The 17,247-nt window shown below is 33.0% G+C and overlaps 1 protein-coding gene across 2 annotated transcripts in view; it reads right to left on the bottom strand.

Moving 5' to 3' along the window:
* Nucleotides 1-1,351: 1,351 nt before the first annotated feature.
* The window catches only part of Cfap300 (cilia and flagella associated protein 300), a 28,041-nt gene continuing 12,145 nt past the window's right edge, over nt 1,352-17,247 (bottom strand). For both annotated transcript variants that reach the window (XM_047518186.1, XM_047518185.1), the window contains exons 4-7: nt 13,834-14,000; nt 9,505-9,677; nt 2,965-3,031; nt 1,352-2,152 (exon numbers count right to left, since the gene is read on the bottom strand). In XM_047518186.1, the coding sequence (XP_047374142.1) occupies nt 2,024-2,152; nt 2,965-3,031; nt 9,505-9,677; nt 13,834-14,000 (536 nt within the window). In that variant the 3' untranslated portion in view covers nt 1,352-2,023. The remainder of the gene's footprint in view (nt 2,153-2,964; nt 3,032-9,504; nt 9,678-13,833; nt 14,001-17,247) is intronic.

Below are 17,247 nucleotides of genomic sequence, written 5' to 3'. Positions count from 1 at the left end.
TGTAGTCACACTTTTAGACATTACCTTCCCTACTTGATGTATAAGGACTGCATGGTTCCCTAAAGTACACTGCACAATGTCTTTCATAGCCTTGGTATTAAAAAAGAATTACTTATTGTTCAATTGATTGAGAGGGTTTTCTCAGTCCTCGGAGACTATGTGTTTGGCAGCAAGACTAGTAGCAAACACACATTTAGTTCTTCATTTTGTTTTTATATAATTTAACATTATGCATTGTATATATGTATTAAAATGTTATACTCTACCCTGAAAGGTACAATTATGTACAATTACTATATATTAATTTAAAATTTAAGAAACCTATTTAAAAAAAAGAAATCAGGAAAAAAAACTCTGTGGATATTAGAGGTTAAATATTCCAATACACAAATCTGAAATCTGAAAAGCTCTGAAATTTGAAACTCTGTGTCAAGTCAGCACTCAAAAGTTTTAGATTTTGGAACATTTAGGATTTTGGATTTTTGGATTAGATGTACAATTAGCAAATATTCCAAAGCATGAAAAACTCTGAATTCTGAAATACTTTAAGTGCCATACCTAATTAAACATATTCAACTGTATCAACATATCATTTAATAAACATTTAATGTGCCAAGTCATTCTTCTAGGTATTAAATGTTAGGGGCAGTTTTGGTTCGTCGATAACTCCCAGAAAAATGCTCCGCAGACACAGGTCACACACGAGGAACTTTTATTTTATGCGGACAAATCGTGCCCACTCGGGGAAAAGGGGAAAGGAAAAGAAGAAGATGGCGCAGGGTTTCTACTCAGTTATCAGAATTTCGCGGGCTGGGAGGAACCAATCACGGAGGAGAATTATTACAGACTGACGGATGGACCAATGACATATTAGAATGTAATGTGGGAGGCAGGAAGATTAAGGCAAGGTAAGGGGGAAATTCCTGTAACGGGAGAGGCTGGCGTAGGAGGCTGGGTTCCTTTAAAGGGAGAGGTGGGCGTAACACAGATTGACAGGTGGGTTGGGAGGCCAGATTCCTTACATTAAAAAAGAACAAACTTTCTCTCTTTAGCTCTAAACCCAAGTTGCCAGCCTCTTTCCAGATTTAAATCCTTATTTCTAAAACACAGAAACACATATTCCAAACTTGTTCTTCCTCAAAATCTCTGGAAGGCGTCCCACACTCCTGTGGGACGTATGTCAATCACATGTCTAAGAAAAAGAAATCTAAGTTGTACATTCATCTGATGAAGTGTAATGAGAGAGAGAGTACCAAGACAATTAGTTTCTCATTCTTTTGCCAGGTTAATACATTAGGGCAACCTTCTCTGTTTACATGTAGCTTTTTTATTAACTGTTGGGGCAGCTGCAGTTTTAATTTATTGTGTAATAAAAGAGTTTACAATCATTTTCAGATTATTATTATTATTATTTTTTTATTTAGTTTTTTTGCAGTGCTGGGGATTGAACCCAGGGCCTTGTGCTTGCAAGGCAAGTACTCTACCAACTGAGCTATCTCCCCAGCCCCAGAACATTATTTTTTGAATTGAGGATTTTAAAGTGGAACAAATGAAGTAAAAGTATTACTATGCTTTTCCTAATTCTAGATATATAAACTCTTATGCAATGAAAAAATGTAACTAAATGAAATGTAAGTTAGAAAGGTAAACACTTTGTATTAATAATTGGTGGTAGAGATGTTTAGTGTCCTGCTACAATTCCAATCCAGAATTAGTTCCTAAAATAAAATACATGGAAAATTTTCTCACTTGAATCTTAATGCAACAAATATGAACTAGATATTTAGTTTCTTATAACTTTCTATAAAAGTTCCACAAATGTTTTGCATAGGTTATATTAGGGATTCCTGTGTGAGTATGCCAGACAAATTCAGAGAAAGGCATCTTGGTGTGTGCTTTCTTCTATTCTAAGCAATTCAACATTTTACTTGAATTATTCTGCAAAGTAAATATTTATCTATAAATTAGTATTAAAATATAAAAATATTAAATTAAAAAACAGACATACAATCTGAAAAACCATTTAAGACATTTCCCCCACACCATAACAATGGTATAAAACATTAACATGACGCTTGATCGGATCCACAATAAAATAAGAAAATGTCTGTTCATGATTCTTTGTTGAAGGGTAACACACACCAGCAGAATCCTGAAAAAGATAAACCTGAATTATTTAGTATAACAACTACACTTAAATGGTAATCAACATATTTGACTATTACATATTTTACGTTAAAGCAACATAAAATATATATCAAATCCTTGACAATAAATTGGCAGTTAACTAATATTTTAAATGTTGACCACATAATCTACTCGGCTAGATGTATGTCTGTAGTAAACATACATGCATAATTCTTGTTCTTAAGGAAACTATAGTCCAAAGGAGAATCTTATCATTTTTAAAAAGTGCTTTTAGTATGCTAATATTACAAACTATTCTGTTTAGCAGTTTTCTTCTATCTATATATATGTATATTTTCAATATACATATATATGTACCACATATTCCTTTTATCATGGTGCCCTAGCCCAGCATACAAACTGATATGCAGTAAATATTTAATAAATATTTGCTAAGTGATTGAATGAAGATACTTAGAAATTGTTTTATGTGTAGTATCTTTTGTATATACTAAAATTCAAGTATCAGATTCTGTAATATAAAGACATTTATGATACTCATTTATTCGCGGTACTCTATTTGTGTTATACTCCATCTGAGTCACAGATTTAGCTCTAAAATAAGTAGGGAATATTAGATACGGACAATAGGAAGCCTAGAAAAAAGTTCAAACTATTCTCCATAAAGTATATCTTCTATCAACTTTTGACAAAACACTAAATATCACCCTTTTTTCTCTGAGTCATAAATGTCCTAATTGCTAACTCCAGTTTTAGCAAGTCTATTAAAAAGATGTAACTAAATTATTTGGTTGCAAATTTCCCCTCAATACTTACATAGGCTGTAACTTTAAAGACAGAAGAAGTAATTTGTATTTTCTTGGTTTGAGGATGCTTTCGGACACTAGAAAAGAAAAAAGGTACATTTAAAATATACAACAAGCAAAATATACAACAAGTTAAAAATAAAATTTAATTAAGATAAAAAACATAGACAGCCTATAGTGGCAAAGGGCATCATAAGTATGTGGGCCAAAGTAAAAGGCCAAATCATGGGGTGGGTGGGATATACTGGCTGTTAAGAGTACAGGAAATCGTGAGTGGGCTTGTAGGGCTCTGGATCCCAAGCAGGCAGCATGAAGTTTTGAGAAGCATACTCAGATCAAGAAATAGCCTTGAACTTTGATTCTGAGACATCCATGAAATCAAATTTAAATCTGTTCAAGGGAAAGGAAGAAAGAACAAAAACTTCATGCAAATATATACTTGGAGGGCCAGAGTTGTGGTTCAATGGTATAGCACTTGCCCGGCATGTGTGAGGCCCTGGGTTTGATACTCAGCACCACAAATAAATAAATAAAAGATCCATTGACAACTAAAAAAATAAAAATAAAAAAAATATATACTTGGATATATACTAGATGTATCTTGATTTCAGAAAAGTTAAACATGTTAAAACGGTGATTTTTTAAAATCATTATAGGCATATCTCCAATTGAAAGGACACAAGGGAGTCAACTGACTTGGATTAGACACTGCAACTAAGAGTTTACACAGAAACTTGACAGTTTAGAAACAGACAAGGTGTTCTGATTATGCAGGTACATGTTAGAAGGAAAACTTGACTGACTTTAGAGCTAATAAATACATCTTAAAGTCATTAAAATTATATGTATTGTAAATACATATATTTATAATACATATTATGTGTTTAATATGTATTATATATAATATAAATTATACATACATGTATTAATAATACATGTAATACATATAATTTATATGCATTTATTATAATACATATAATTTAATAAAATAAGGATTGTCATACCATATTTTAAATAATGATCCCTTTTTGGTATTTAGGTGTTCTTTTTTTTTCACATAGAACATGAAAAAATACAATATCCAACTAAAGTGGTTTGAAAAGGATGGTATTTTAGGCCCCATCCAAGAATGGGACAAGGTCAACTAAATTGAAATAATAGAAAATCAAATTTTACAATTAGGTTTGTGGTCAGTCTGAGACTCAGATGATGAAATGACTCTACCAGGTCACAGAGACAATTATTGGATAAACAGGATTTGTAAAAGTCAGATTGAAGTGTAGATAGCTGTAAGGGATAAATGATAACATACTAAAGAATTAAACAACCTAAATATAAATGCCAGTTGTACCACTGAGCTGTTATTTCACTTTGGACAAAGATTAACCTCTCTGAAACTCAGTTTTCTCAGATGTAAGCTGGGCATATTATGGCTTCTTTTGGGATAAGAGAATTAAGTGATACATATGAAGATAATATATGTAAGATAATATATGTGAAAACTTTGTTAAATTATCTATTGCTAAATTACATCATATAAAAATAATGTTCTCTTCGTAGCTCTCAGTTACTCTCCCTGAAGATTACCTGTGGCAATATGAAGAGAGGAAGCGAACTAAGGATTGAGGAAATAAACAACAGACATACATTAATGTGTTATCTATGTACAAATATACACACATATTTAAAATGCCTTACAGTTTATAAAATATTACTTAAAGATCACATAACTCAGGCATTATTTGCCAATTTTACATAGAGCATAAATAGAAAATTTAAATGATATGTTTAAGAAAATCCAACTATAAGTGACATTTCTGGGAACAAAATTCAGATGACTTGGGATCCATTCCCTCTTCTATACATCTGCTGTTTATCCCATACCTATCTTACCTTCTAAATACATATGCATCAAATATATTATTCATATGTAATATGTGTAGGTAAAATTTAAAGATCCCCTTTTCCCTACTTTATCAGGTGAGAATATTGCTTACTCTCTTTTACATATGTAAAAATAATGGTAGAGAGAGAGAGGAAGAGTAGGAAGAAGGTAGACTGTGTGAAAGGGGCTTGTGTATGTGTGAATCTGCATAGACCTGCAAACAGCCAGCCCTAGGCATTTTAGGGTTCCTGGCTCCTAGGTGTTTTTTTCCTACTAAACATTTCATTCATAGTTAAACCTAGGAGTCATATGATTAAATTGATTTCCAACTATTTCTACCAATTGGGTCATGGTCATTTTATTTTTCTAATGCCTAAGCTACCCTACAAGATGAAGATGGCACTTAAAATTTTGTGCTTATCCAAGGGATGACCACAACCATCAAAAATATTCATATATACCTACATACCCACTTAGCTTAAAATAAAGAACATATGCATGGTTATATCTAAATCTAAAACAATGTGGGGGTAAGTATATGGTATAATCATATATAAAAGTTTATTGTTATATGTATACTTAAGATTTATTTTACTATATGTAAATTATCTCCATAAATATATTATTTAAAAAATAAACTACCACTTGTACATTACTAGAAGTTGATTCCTAACAGAAATAAATCATATTATTTCATTTTATTTCTTATACCTAAAAATTTCTAAATTCATTTGTTTAATTTTTTTAAAAACAAGTAAATTCAGTATCACCTGTCCTATATCTCTGAGGAAAAAAAGGGAAATGTAAGTGATATTCATCAGTGCCTTAAACTGTTTTACTAATAATTAACATTATATCAGATCTTTGAGCCTCACTATTCCCTCCTTAGGTTATCATAAGTTTTTTTTTTTTTTTTCTATTCATGGTACTAACAATCAAACCCAGGGCCTCATGCATACTAGCCAAGTTTAAAATGTATACTTGATGTCTATATCTATACTATATCTAGATATGTATCTATAGATCATATTAATGGTTTGGAAAGAATTGTTTCTTATGAATATCATTTGTGATAATTTCTGAGAATTAGTCTCATACTGACTCTAAACTTTAGGGTATAAAGACTATTCTAGGTAACAATGCTCATTATAAAAAACAAGAAGCCCATTGCTTAACTAGCCATAATCTTCTCAGTTCAAATAATAATCTGGGATGGATATTTGGCTTGGGGAAACTCTCCAAAAACTTTGGCAAGAACATGTATGTAGGGGCTGGGGTTATGGCTTAGTGGCAGAGCACTCGCCTAGCATATGTGAGGAACTGGGTTTGATCCTCAGGACCACCTAAAAATAAATAAATAAAATAAAAGTATTGTCTCCATCTAAAAAAGACTTAAAAAAAAAAAGAACATGTATTAGATGTCTAAAGTAGGAAAGAGACAGGCAAAATTCATAGCTATGAAATTATTTATATATATATATTTGAAATGTAATAATTATTTGATTTTAAATAAAATGGTTCTTAAGTATTGATTTGAAGAAAATAATCTTCAAAAAGAAGACATTTTTCAAAACATTTAAAAAGTGTATTTTATAGGGCATATAATAATGGATGAGGAAGAAAATATTTAAAAATATTTTATACTTTTGTTTGATCCAGAACTCCTAACAATCACACTTCACAGTGTGCCCTTGACATCCATAAATAAGAGATGGATTTTGCTAGAATACATTATTTAAAATGTTTATCTGCAAGGGCAGATTAGATGGTATAATGCAGTTGCTACATGTTTCATTAGAAAGTTAGCAGAGGTCTTTCTAATGTATGCAAAACACCCCAAATTCAAGTAAATGGGGGGAAAACCCTTCTTTTTTAAATTAGCTTGTTCAGATGACTTGGTTGGATATGTGGCTCAGAATTCTGAGAAAGTACTTAAGATACTTCATGTTCCACCTTACATAATCCTTGAAAACTACTATATCCGCCCACTTGGATGACAGGCCTTAATAAAATAACGCGGCATTTGACCTAAATAAGGAAAGTTACAAGTAGTGCAGGTGAAAAACAAACCAACATACCTCTTAAGGGACTCAGATCAATTATCTAGTCAACTGCGTTGTACTGGTACCTAAATCATCTTAAATAAGTAAATATTTAAACATAATTTTCTACTTAAGAGCTTTGGGAAGACAATTTCATTTCTCCTTGTTCAGCAAAATTCATAAGTATGCTTAAATTTGCACCATTAGCTAGAATATTTAATGGTTCTCAAAAGTACTGTTCTACTGGGTCAGTCTCTTTCATAGTCTCCTCTAGAATGACAGACTTGTGATGTATCACCTTTAAACTGGGAACAGAATGCCCTTCTCTTTGTTGGTCTTCACAGACTTCATTTCATCAAGACTTCTCTGATGGTTCACACTCATACTATTTCCTCTTTTGAACCTCTGGGGTATTACTTACAGTATAAAAAGTAGCAAACATTTGCCTGTAAATAACTGAACACTTGATTACATAAATAATTTTACTTTAAAGATTTTAAACAGTTCCTTTACTAAGGACTATTTTAACGCTCCTCTTGCAGCCTGTTTAGAACCTAGAATTCTGTGAATAATATTGATACTTGCTGATTGCCTGATTAAATGATTCCACACTTATTTTTCTTCTTGTAAGATGTCATGAATTTTGACAGCTCACTTTATGAGTGGTCAGCACTCATTTCCAGTCATACTTTTTCTTAGCACCCAAAAAATGTAGAAGAGAATCACTGTATAAGAATCCAGGGATGGGAATGTTGGTAAAAACAGCAGTATCTGCAGGGTTGAGGACCTAAAATTATATCTATTTCAAGTATCCAACAGACCCTTGGTCTCCAGAGCACATGGTAGTGAGGAATTCTATAAGCTCCTGTGTGGTTGATGAGGTACAATGTACTGCAATGGTAGTGGGTAGTTTTTGTGTGAGTATGTCAAGAACATACTGAGAAGTCTTCAATAGTACCAAAAGTAGTCTATAAGTTTCAAATGAGCTATAAATGAGTAGGACAGAATATGTTTGATATAGGTATGTGTACACATTTTCTGAAATTGTGTTTCTAATGTATCTTTTCCAAAAATCTATGTAATAACACAACTTTCTCATTAAAATCAGATATAGTTTATAGAAATATTTTTGTTTTTAATACCATATCAGAAATAAATAAGTAAAATAAGTCATGCAGTTATTTAGATGTATGACACATGGAATGAATATACGAAGGTATTGAGTAAAGTTAATAGTTATGAATCTGATAGAAGTTAATGCTTTATTTTCCCAGTGAAGTAAAATTATATAACTAAACTCTGGAACTCTCTACTTTCTCATTTGTATCCTACGTGGCTACAAAGATGATAATTGAAAAAACCCAACAAAGAACATTTACTTTAGTTAAAATAAATGTAAGAAATTTATCAAGTTTTTTTTTTTTTTTTTTTACATAGGGCAATGATGTTTATTTTTTTTTCCTTCCCCCCCACCCCTCCCACCCCTCTTTTCCCTCTATACAGTCCTTCTTTCCTTCATTCTTACCGCTCTCCTTATCCCTAACCCTAAACCTAATGCTAACCCCTCCCACCCCCCATTATATGTCCTCATCCTCTTATCAGCGAGATCATTCGTCCTTTAGTTTTTTGAGATTGGCTTATCTCACTTAGCATGATACTCTCCAATTTCATCCATTTGCCTACAAATACCATAATTTTATCATTCTTCATTGCGGAGTAATATTCCATTGTATATATATGCCACAGTTTCTTTATCCATTCATCAACTGAAGGGCATCTAGGTTGGTTCCACAATCTGGCTATGGTGAATTGAGCAGCAATGAACATTGATGTGGCTGTATCTCTGTAGTATGCTGATTTTAAGTCCTTTGGGTATAGGCCAAGGAGTGGGATAGCTGGGTCAAATGGTGTTTCCATTCCAAGCCTCCTGAGGATTTATCAAGTTTTAATCCTCATGTGATGTGCAGAGAGAGAGAGAGAGAGAGAGAGAGAGGGAAACCCAGAAGAATACCTAAAATTAACTGTATAGCTTTGGGATTAATTCGAAAAGGTAAAGATTACACCTAGATAAAAATTCTTCTATTTCTTTAGAAAAAAGGTAATAATTATTACCTATTAGTCAAGCAAAGCCAAAAATCCTGAGGGATCTCTTGTGTGCCTTTGAGATTTAAAAGGAGGTGAGGTGGTGGGGGAAACCTGGAAGATGGTTGTTGCTAAAAAGGGACAGAATGGGAGACTGGTCAAACTGAAGAAAGAAGCAACACGCAAATGAAGAACAGAGGACTGAGAACTAAAACAGAAGGAAATTTTTCTAACTTGGAAGAAAGGGAGGTAGTTACAAGAGTGGGTGAGGTAGTGCTATTTCTATACACTCGTGATTATATGATGCAGGGTAATCCTTCCATTGTTACTTTTCTTTCTTTTTTCTTCTTTTTTTGAGACAGAGGTCTTACTTCGTTGTCCAGGCTATCCTTGATTCCCTGGATTCAAGTGATCCTCCTACCTTAGCCTCCCAAGTAGCTGGGACTATAGTAATGTACCACCATGTATGGCTCCCACCAAGGTAAACAAACCATTTGCTATGTTAACTAGAGATTTATATATTGTGATCTAGCAACTTTACCTCACAAAATCCTTATAGATAAGTTTCGTTGTTTCCAGGTATGGATTAAGTACATCTTCATACTGACAAAGGGATCCACCAAGGCAAAGATGTTTAAAAAGACAAAATAGGAATTCTTCTCTATCTGGTTGCCTGAATATTTCATATTTTTCTGAGTCTTCCACTAGCAAAACCTAAGAGGATAAAATTAATATTACTGTAATATAGCCCAGGGTTATAATTTTTAAATTTTTAAACATCTCAATTTACATATTTAAAAATAATCTTATTTAATTTTTGGTGCTGGGGCTGAAATCTAGGGCTTCATTCATGCTAGGCAAGCACTCTACCACTGAGCTACACACCCCTGGTTCAATCTTAAAACTTACTTTAAGAACCAGTCCTGAGGCATTTGGAGAGAATATATTTGTGATCTGCACTTATTTTGCCTTCCATTTTTTCATTAGGTCCTAATATTGGATGAAAGGGATAAATCAAATTGTACAATATAGCAACTAAGTCTTCCTTTATTCTAATTTTCATTTTTAGTAATTATTTTAGTGCTGTAATATTTTTGGTGTTAAGTCACTTCAAATCTTATTATAGGAAGTAAATGACAGCACAAATGAGAAAGTTTCTCTATTCCATAAGGTCTTTCACCTTTTTTTCTATCCAGAGGCTAAACACAAATGGTCATTCTCTAAGCATTCTCACATTTGTTTGCTTTTTGAGATGAGTTCTTGCTATGGTACCCAGGATGGTTTTGAACTTGAGGGTTCATGTGATTCTCTGGCCTTAGTCTCCTGAATATCTGGGATTAGTGTTTGTATCACTCTTTTCTTTATCCCAGCAGGTACTCCATTTTGAGTCTGTCAGGCGCTGAAACCTCATATCCACTTTTTCTTTTCCTGGTCTCCTCCTCTAATAAGATCACTTTTTACATATAATATCTGTACATTGACTCTTGATCTCCTGAGTCTTTCCTACCACTTTCAGAAAACAGTTTGACTAGGCCTGACATTATTATTATTTTTTTTTAAATATCATTGAGCAATACAGAAAAATGATACATTTACCAATTGTAGGTGAAGAATGTAAGCTATACGAAGGTGAAGAATGTAGGCTATAACAGATGTTTTAATGAATTGAACCTACTTTTAAAAAGGATGTGAAATACCTAACAATAAAACATGGATACAGCTGGGTGTGGTGGCATATGTCTGCAATACCAGATACTTAGGAGGCTGAAGCCAGAGGATCATAAGTTTGAGGTGAACCTGGGCAACTCAGTAAGACCCTCTTTCAAAGTAAAATAAAATAAAGAGGGCTGGAGATAAAGTTCAGTGGTAGATTACTTGCCTTGCACACCTGGAGCCCTTGGTTCAATCCCCAGGACTGCATTAAAACAAACAAAACAATAAAAAATTCAAACATAAATACAATAAGACTAAAATAATGAAAGATAAAAAACTGTTTTAGAAAAACAAACCCCAAAAACAGTGGGAAGAGAACTCTAGATGGATAAAGCTTTAAAAATTGTACATAACACTTAATACTATGATAAAAGGAAATATGATGAATTATATAAGAATAACTAGTAGTAAGAATTACATTTAATTTAGAGAACTGATTAAGCTTATTAACAACCTCTAAGGAAAACTTTTCACAAGGTCATTGTATAAGAGGTATTTAAATAATAATAAACTCTATGGTGTGTCCATATAGTTTATTTATGACTTGATGAAAGCCAAGGTTATATATAATAAAAGGTAGGGGGAAGTAGTCCATAGTTTGTTGCTCTCTGGGTGTGCTACATGCAACACTTGTACTTTTCCTCTTCCTAACTTCCTCCCTTCTTTCTTTTCTGTAAAGAAATGATGTAATAATAAAGCTTGTGTTTATAGTTACTTGAAGATTTGAGTACTAGGGTGAACAAAGCAATTAGGAAGTTAACTCCCTGTCCCCCAAACTATATTCTGATGATTGAATCTAGGGATACTCGGCCACTGAGCTATATTCCAAACTCCTTTTATTTCATTTTGAGACAAGGTCTCACTAAGTTGTCCAGGCTGGCTTAGACCTCAAGTCATCCTGTCTTGGCTTCCCAAATTGTTGGGATTATAGGCATGTAATAAATAAATGAACATGAGCATTCTCATATACTGAGCTGATTAGACTGCATACCTTTAAAATATGACAACTAAAAAATTTTGGAATGAATATCAAACAACATTCTATGACAGTTCTCCCCTCCATTTATATACAGCTCTCTGGCTATATAGCACTCAGATGGCAGGTATGCAATGGTTAACAACTCAGCCTTCTGAGCCAGAGTGAGGAAGGAGTTTATTACTAGTACTTATATTACAGTGTGCCAATCGAATATTATAGCAACACAATGTGTATGTGTGTGTGGGGCTTTTTAATTCAGGCTAAAACTGGAAATTATTAAAATTTTCAGCCAGAAAGTAACCAATTAAAAAATCTTCCCTGTTGCCACCGAGTGGCAAAGAACCTAAGCAAAATATGTAGGCAATTAGCAAGAAAATACTGAGTTGTAGCACTTTATGAATAGGGGTGCTTGCTATTTCTGGCAATAAATATGACAGACAGCAGGCAGTTTTGCAGAGTATTACATTGGAAAACAAATCTTCCTTTAAAAAGTTCATTGATGAGGCTCTTTCTGTAGAAGTAATGGTGAATTCTCTGAAATTAGAGGTAATGATTTTATGCCAGGACATCACAATGGAAGCGGGGAGGAGAGCTGAGATTAGCAGTACTCAAAAGGAAGGAACCCAAACCAACCATTTCCTGAATGGTAATTTCCAATTCTTAGTAAGAGTAGAAATTAATGTCAGATCCCCATTGCATAGTATTTATATTATCTCATGTTAGATACAAGTATACTTCATTTCAAGAAGTTAATTTTATTTACTTCTTAAATTAAAGAGTTGTTTAGGTGTAATCTAGTATAGATTAATGTATAGATTGGCTGGATGCCTCCCTTTTCCCTACAGACAAGATTTCTATGTCCAGAATTGTAAATCACCAGCTTCCCTAGTTCATTCCTATCTAACTTTGTAACACATTAAATTTATACATTCTCCCTTTTTTCATTTAAAAAAAAATTTTTTTTAGTTGTCAACGAACCTTTATTATTTATTTATTTATATGTGGTGCTGAGAATCAAACCCAGTGTCTCACACGTGCTAGGCAAGTGTTCTACCAATGAGCTACAACCCAGCCCCTAGTTGTTGTTAACATTATCAAGTTTACTAAGTTCCAGGTATAGTGCTAAGCACTTTAAATATATTATCTCACAGAATTCTGACACTATGCCTATTTTACAGATGAAATGGAAGCTTAGAGAGATTAAATATCACAGTTATTAAGTGACAGCCTGGTTTGAACTGATGTCTAGGTTCAACAATTATAACACTATATATATTATATTTTATAATGTTAATACATTTCACTTTAATAGCATTTCATACTGTCTAAAAAGTACATTTCAATATTTCTTCAATTCATTTTTTTCAATGCTTTCAAGAAGAAAGCATCTGTGTTGCAGATTGAATGATTTGCCTAAGGTTATTATCTTGTAAATAATAAATCAGGAATTAGATAAATACATGTATTTGATTAGTGCAACTCTTACTAAAACAAAATTTAATTTAGCTTATCAAATGGCTTTGTTGATCTTAGCAATAAGATAGAAAATAGTTTTTACTCCATGATTTTTTAATTTTTAATTTTATTTTTTGGCAGTATTAGGGGTAGAAATCAGGGGTTTTCTTTTACTGAGCTACAGCCCTATCCTTTCCTATTTTATATTTTGAGACAGGGTCTTGCTAAATTGTCAAGGTTGGCCTCAAACCTACAATCCTCCTGCCTGAACCTCCTGAGTCTCCCAAGTCTCTGGAATTTCAGGTATGCACCATTGCATCCGGCACACCAGGAATATTTTTGATATTTGTTTGATATGTCAAGAGTCACATACTGAAGAAAAACAGCCATTGATTAAATAGGACAAGTTTCTCTATTTCTTCATTGTTGACATGTCCAGGTAACTTTTTTTTTAATGAGGAATTGTGCTGTGAGTTATAAAGTATTTAGCAGCATCCCTACTCATCAGATGTCAGTAGCATCCAGCAGAGAGCTACTGAAAAACACACAAATAAGTAAGCTGACAGTAAAAGTGCTAAGAAGAAATATACCAATCTAATGATTATTACTGATTATATTTATTAACAAGAAGTACTTTAAGGGTTTTAAGCAAATAAAAGTTTTTGACATTTTGCATTTCTTGAAATAAAATTTCACTGTGAAATTTTAAAATTCTATACTTACTTTTCGTAACTCATCAGAAATGAGAAATGGATCACAAAAAGAATCTAAACACTTAACAATATGACCACTGTCTCGTACAATATCTTCATCATATAATCGATTAAAAAATGACATTGAAAGCTGTGTGCAAGGAACGTTTATAGCTTCAATTTTTTTCACTTCAGTTCCTGGAAAAAATATTTTAAAAAGAAATATACAAATTAATTAGTATTCTCAGTTCTAAAGTAAATCACTGTGCAGAGATATAAGAAATAACCAAATATGACATATTTTGATATATACACTGCATGAAGATGTTTTGGTCAATGATGGCTGCATACAATATGGTGGTCCATAAGATTCTAATGGAGCTAAAAAATTCCTATTGCATAGTGATGTTGTAGCTGTCTTTAACATCATAGTGCAATGCATAATTCAAGTGTTTGTGGTGATGCTGGTGTAAGCGAACTACTACACTGCCAGTCATATTAAAGAATAATATATACAATTATGTACAGTACATAAAACTTGATAAAGTCAATACATGATTATGTTCTAGTTTACATATGTACTATACTTTCTATCATTATTTTAGAGTGTATGCCTTCTACTTATTAAAAAAAAGTTACCATAAAATATGTTGTGTTAAGCCAGATGTAGCTTCATACATCTCATGTTTATTGCATCTCTTGATTATAGCAAGAGGCCACATTGAGTAACTGACCCATACCATTTTGGTTAGTGTAAATATACTTTTATACTGTTCATATACCTAGTGATGAATTTCTCAGGATATATTCCATTGTCTAACAACATATAGCTGTATTTAAAACACATATTAGTTTGGGGATTTTATTAAATTCTTATTTTGCAGTTTATTTGTTTTTATTTAATTATTAAAACTTTGTAACAAAATTTTACCATTTCAGAACTAGTGGAAATAAATTAGAGAATACTTGAAAACTCAACACATTTTTTATGTTGCACAGGGTTCTTACACTACTTTAAATGCATATATCAGAACTGCCTATAAAAGCAGAGTAACTGCTGGGCATGGTGGCACATGCCTGTAATCCCAGCAGTTCAGGATGCTAAGGCAGGAGGATCACAAATTTGAGGCTAGCTTCAGCAACTTAGAGAGATCCTTTCTCAAGATAAAAAATAAAAAGGGCTGGAAATATGCTCAGTGGTTAAGAGACCCTGGGTTTAATCTCTGGTACAAACCACCCTACCAAACCAAAAACAAAAAATCCTCCACAAAAAAACAAAAACAAAAACAAAAGCAAAGGAACTTCTTTATGTGATTTTAGATTTGCATCATGCTCAATGTTTTATAATTCATACCACAAAATTTTAATTAATGGGTCTTGAAAACATTTTCTCTTCATTTAAAATTTTCTCTTTTGTGATCTCATTTATAGTGCTTATTACAAAAAAGTTTCCGAGTCAGAGTAAATTACAAAGCAGGCCTTAGTTAAATTATCACAAGTTCAGAATTATAGAAATTTGAAAATAATGGCATTTTGTCTGTTTTTCTTTTGTAGTTTTGGTTTTTCTCCTTTCTACCCCCTTCCCCTATCCCACACTTATTTCCTGAATGTACTTTCAGGAATGTATTTTCAGTTACTAAAGGTTCTATTAAATTATAGAAAGGCATAGATTAAAATGAGTATTTTTATGGTTATAGCAAATAATTATTCCCCTCTCTTTTATGTACAAACATACACATTAACTCAGATATAAGAGGATTGTGTTCTTTTGTTCAAAGTTCTAAGGAGCTTATAGACCTAGGTGTGGTGGCCCTTGGTATATCCTCTTCCTGGATACATTCCTTAAACCTCTGACCTGAGAAGTAGCTTGTGCTTAAGAAGAGTAATTAATACTGGCAGTTGTTTGCACTTCCTATTTTGGCTGTCCACCTAGAGTCATGCTAGGACCTGTTGCTGTAGGTTATGAACCCTGAACTGGGCTAGTGTAGAGACAAGAAGGATGCCTGAAGCCAGGAACTATGTATGCCTCAGTAATTTCAAAAGCTGTGTTGCTAAGAGAAGCTCCTTTTGTTTCAGAGGCAAAATCCTCTTGAGGATTAGATAAATTTAAAAGGAGAACATAGAAAATGATAGATTAGTTCTGAGTATTGTTGAAAGATCAAAGACAAGAGCAGTATATGGTAGGTCAGTTTCAAAAGATTGGTTGGTGGCCTTAGGATGAGGGACCTATGACACTGGGACACATGCCATTTTAATAAATCTACCCCAGCTCTGATTTGGGGAGTAGCAGGAGGGTTTGGTTGGTGAGAAATGGTAATTAAATTCAAATCACTTAACCTCAGGCATGAAAATAACATTTGCTATGAACTGAATTATATTCCCTCAAAATTTACATGTTGATCCTCATGATCCTCATGATTTACATGTTGATCCTCAGATAGAGCATTAATATTCAGAACATTAATATTCAGAACTCAAAAAACTTAACACAAAAAATCGAATAACCCAATCAATAAATGGGCAAGAAAACTAAACAGACACTTCTTAAAAGAAGAAATACAATGGTCAACAAATACATGAAAAAAATGTTCAACATCTCTAGCAATTAGAGATATGCAACTCAAAATGCTGTTGAGATTTCATCTCACTCTAGTCAGAATGACAATAATAAATGTCGGTGAGGATGTGAGGAAAAAGAGATGCTCATATATTGTCAGTGGGACTGCAAATTAGCTCAACTACTCTGGAAAGCAGTATGGAAATTCCTTAAAAAACTAGGAATGAAATCCCCATATGACTTAGCTATCCCAGTCCTCATTACTATCCAAAAGATTTAAAATCAGCATACTACAGTGACACTGTATTTACAAGATAATAACCTGAGGCAAATCCCATAAACATGGAAGTGACAGATAAGAGAGAGTATAGGGGATCAAGGTCTTAAATTTAGGAGCCTGGATATGAATCTCAACTATATCCAGTCAGCATATAAAACTGCACAGATTACTTAGCTTTGACTCTCAGTCATTTGTAAATTACAGATGTATAATGATATCTATCTCTGTGTTAAAAGAAGTAATGTGTATGATGCCATTAGCATCTGTTATATGTTATCTTAAAAAAGCCAAGTAGTCTAAACCATGGGACTATATTGCTGAGATGATGAAGGAGCACAAATAACAGGCAATGTGGGCAGTGCAGCTGGTAGTAAAGGAGGGTCCATCATCACTATCTAGAATTGGTTCACCTGCTAGAATAATACCTCTTATTTCAAAACATTCTTTTTTTTTTTTTTCATATAAAGGCCTCCAGAGGAAAATTGGAGGGAAGATGGCCAATACAAAAGGAAAAGAAAAAGAAAAGTTAAAGATTATAAAAAAAACAAGCTAATGGAAGAGGACTAGCAATATACCAGAATTGCTTCTGAAATGGAATGCTACTCTTC

This window comes from Sciurus carolinensis, chromosome 11 (genome assembly GCF_902686445.1).
Source record: "Sciurus carolinensis chromosome 11, mSciCar1.2, whole genome shotgun sequence".
Lineage (NCBI taxonomy): Eukaryota > Metazoa > Chordata > Mammalia > Rodentia > Sciuridae > Sciurus > Sciurus carolinensis.
This window is presented reverse-complemented; position numbering and strand designations above follow the sequence as displayed.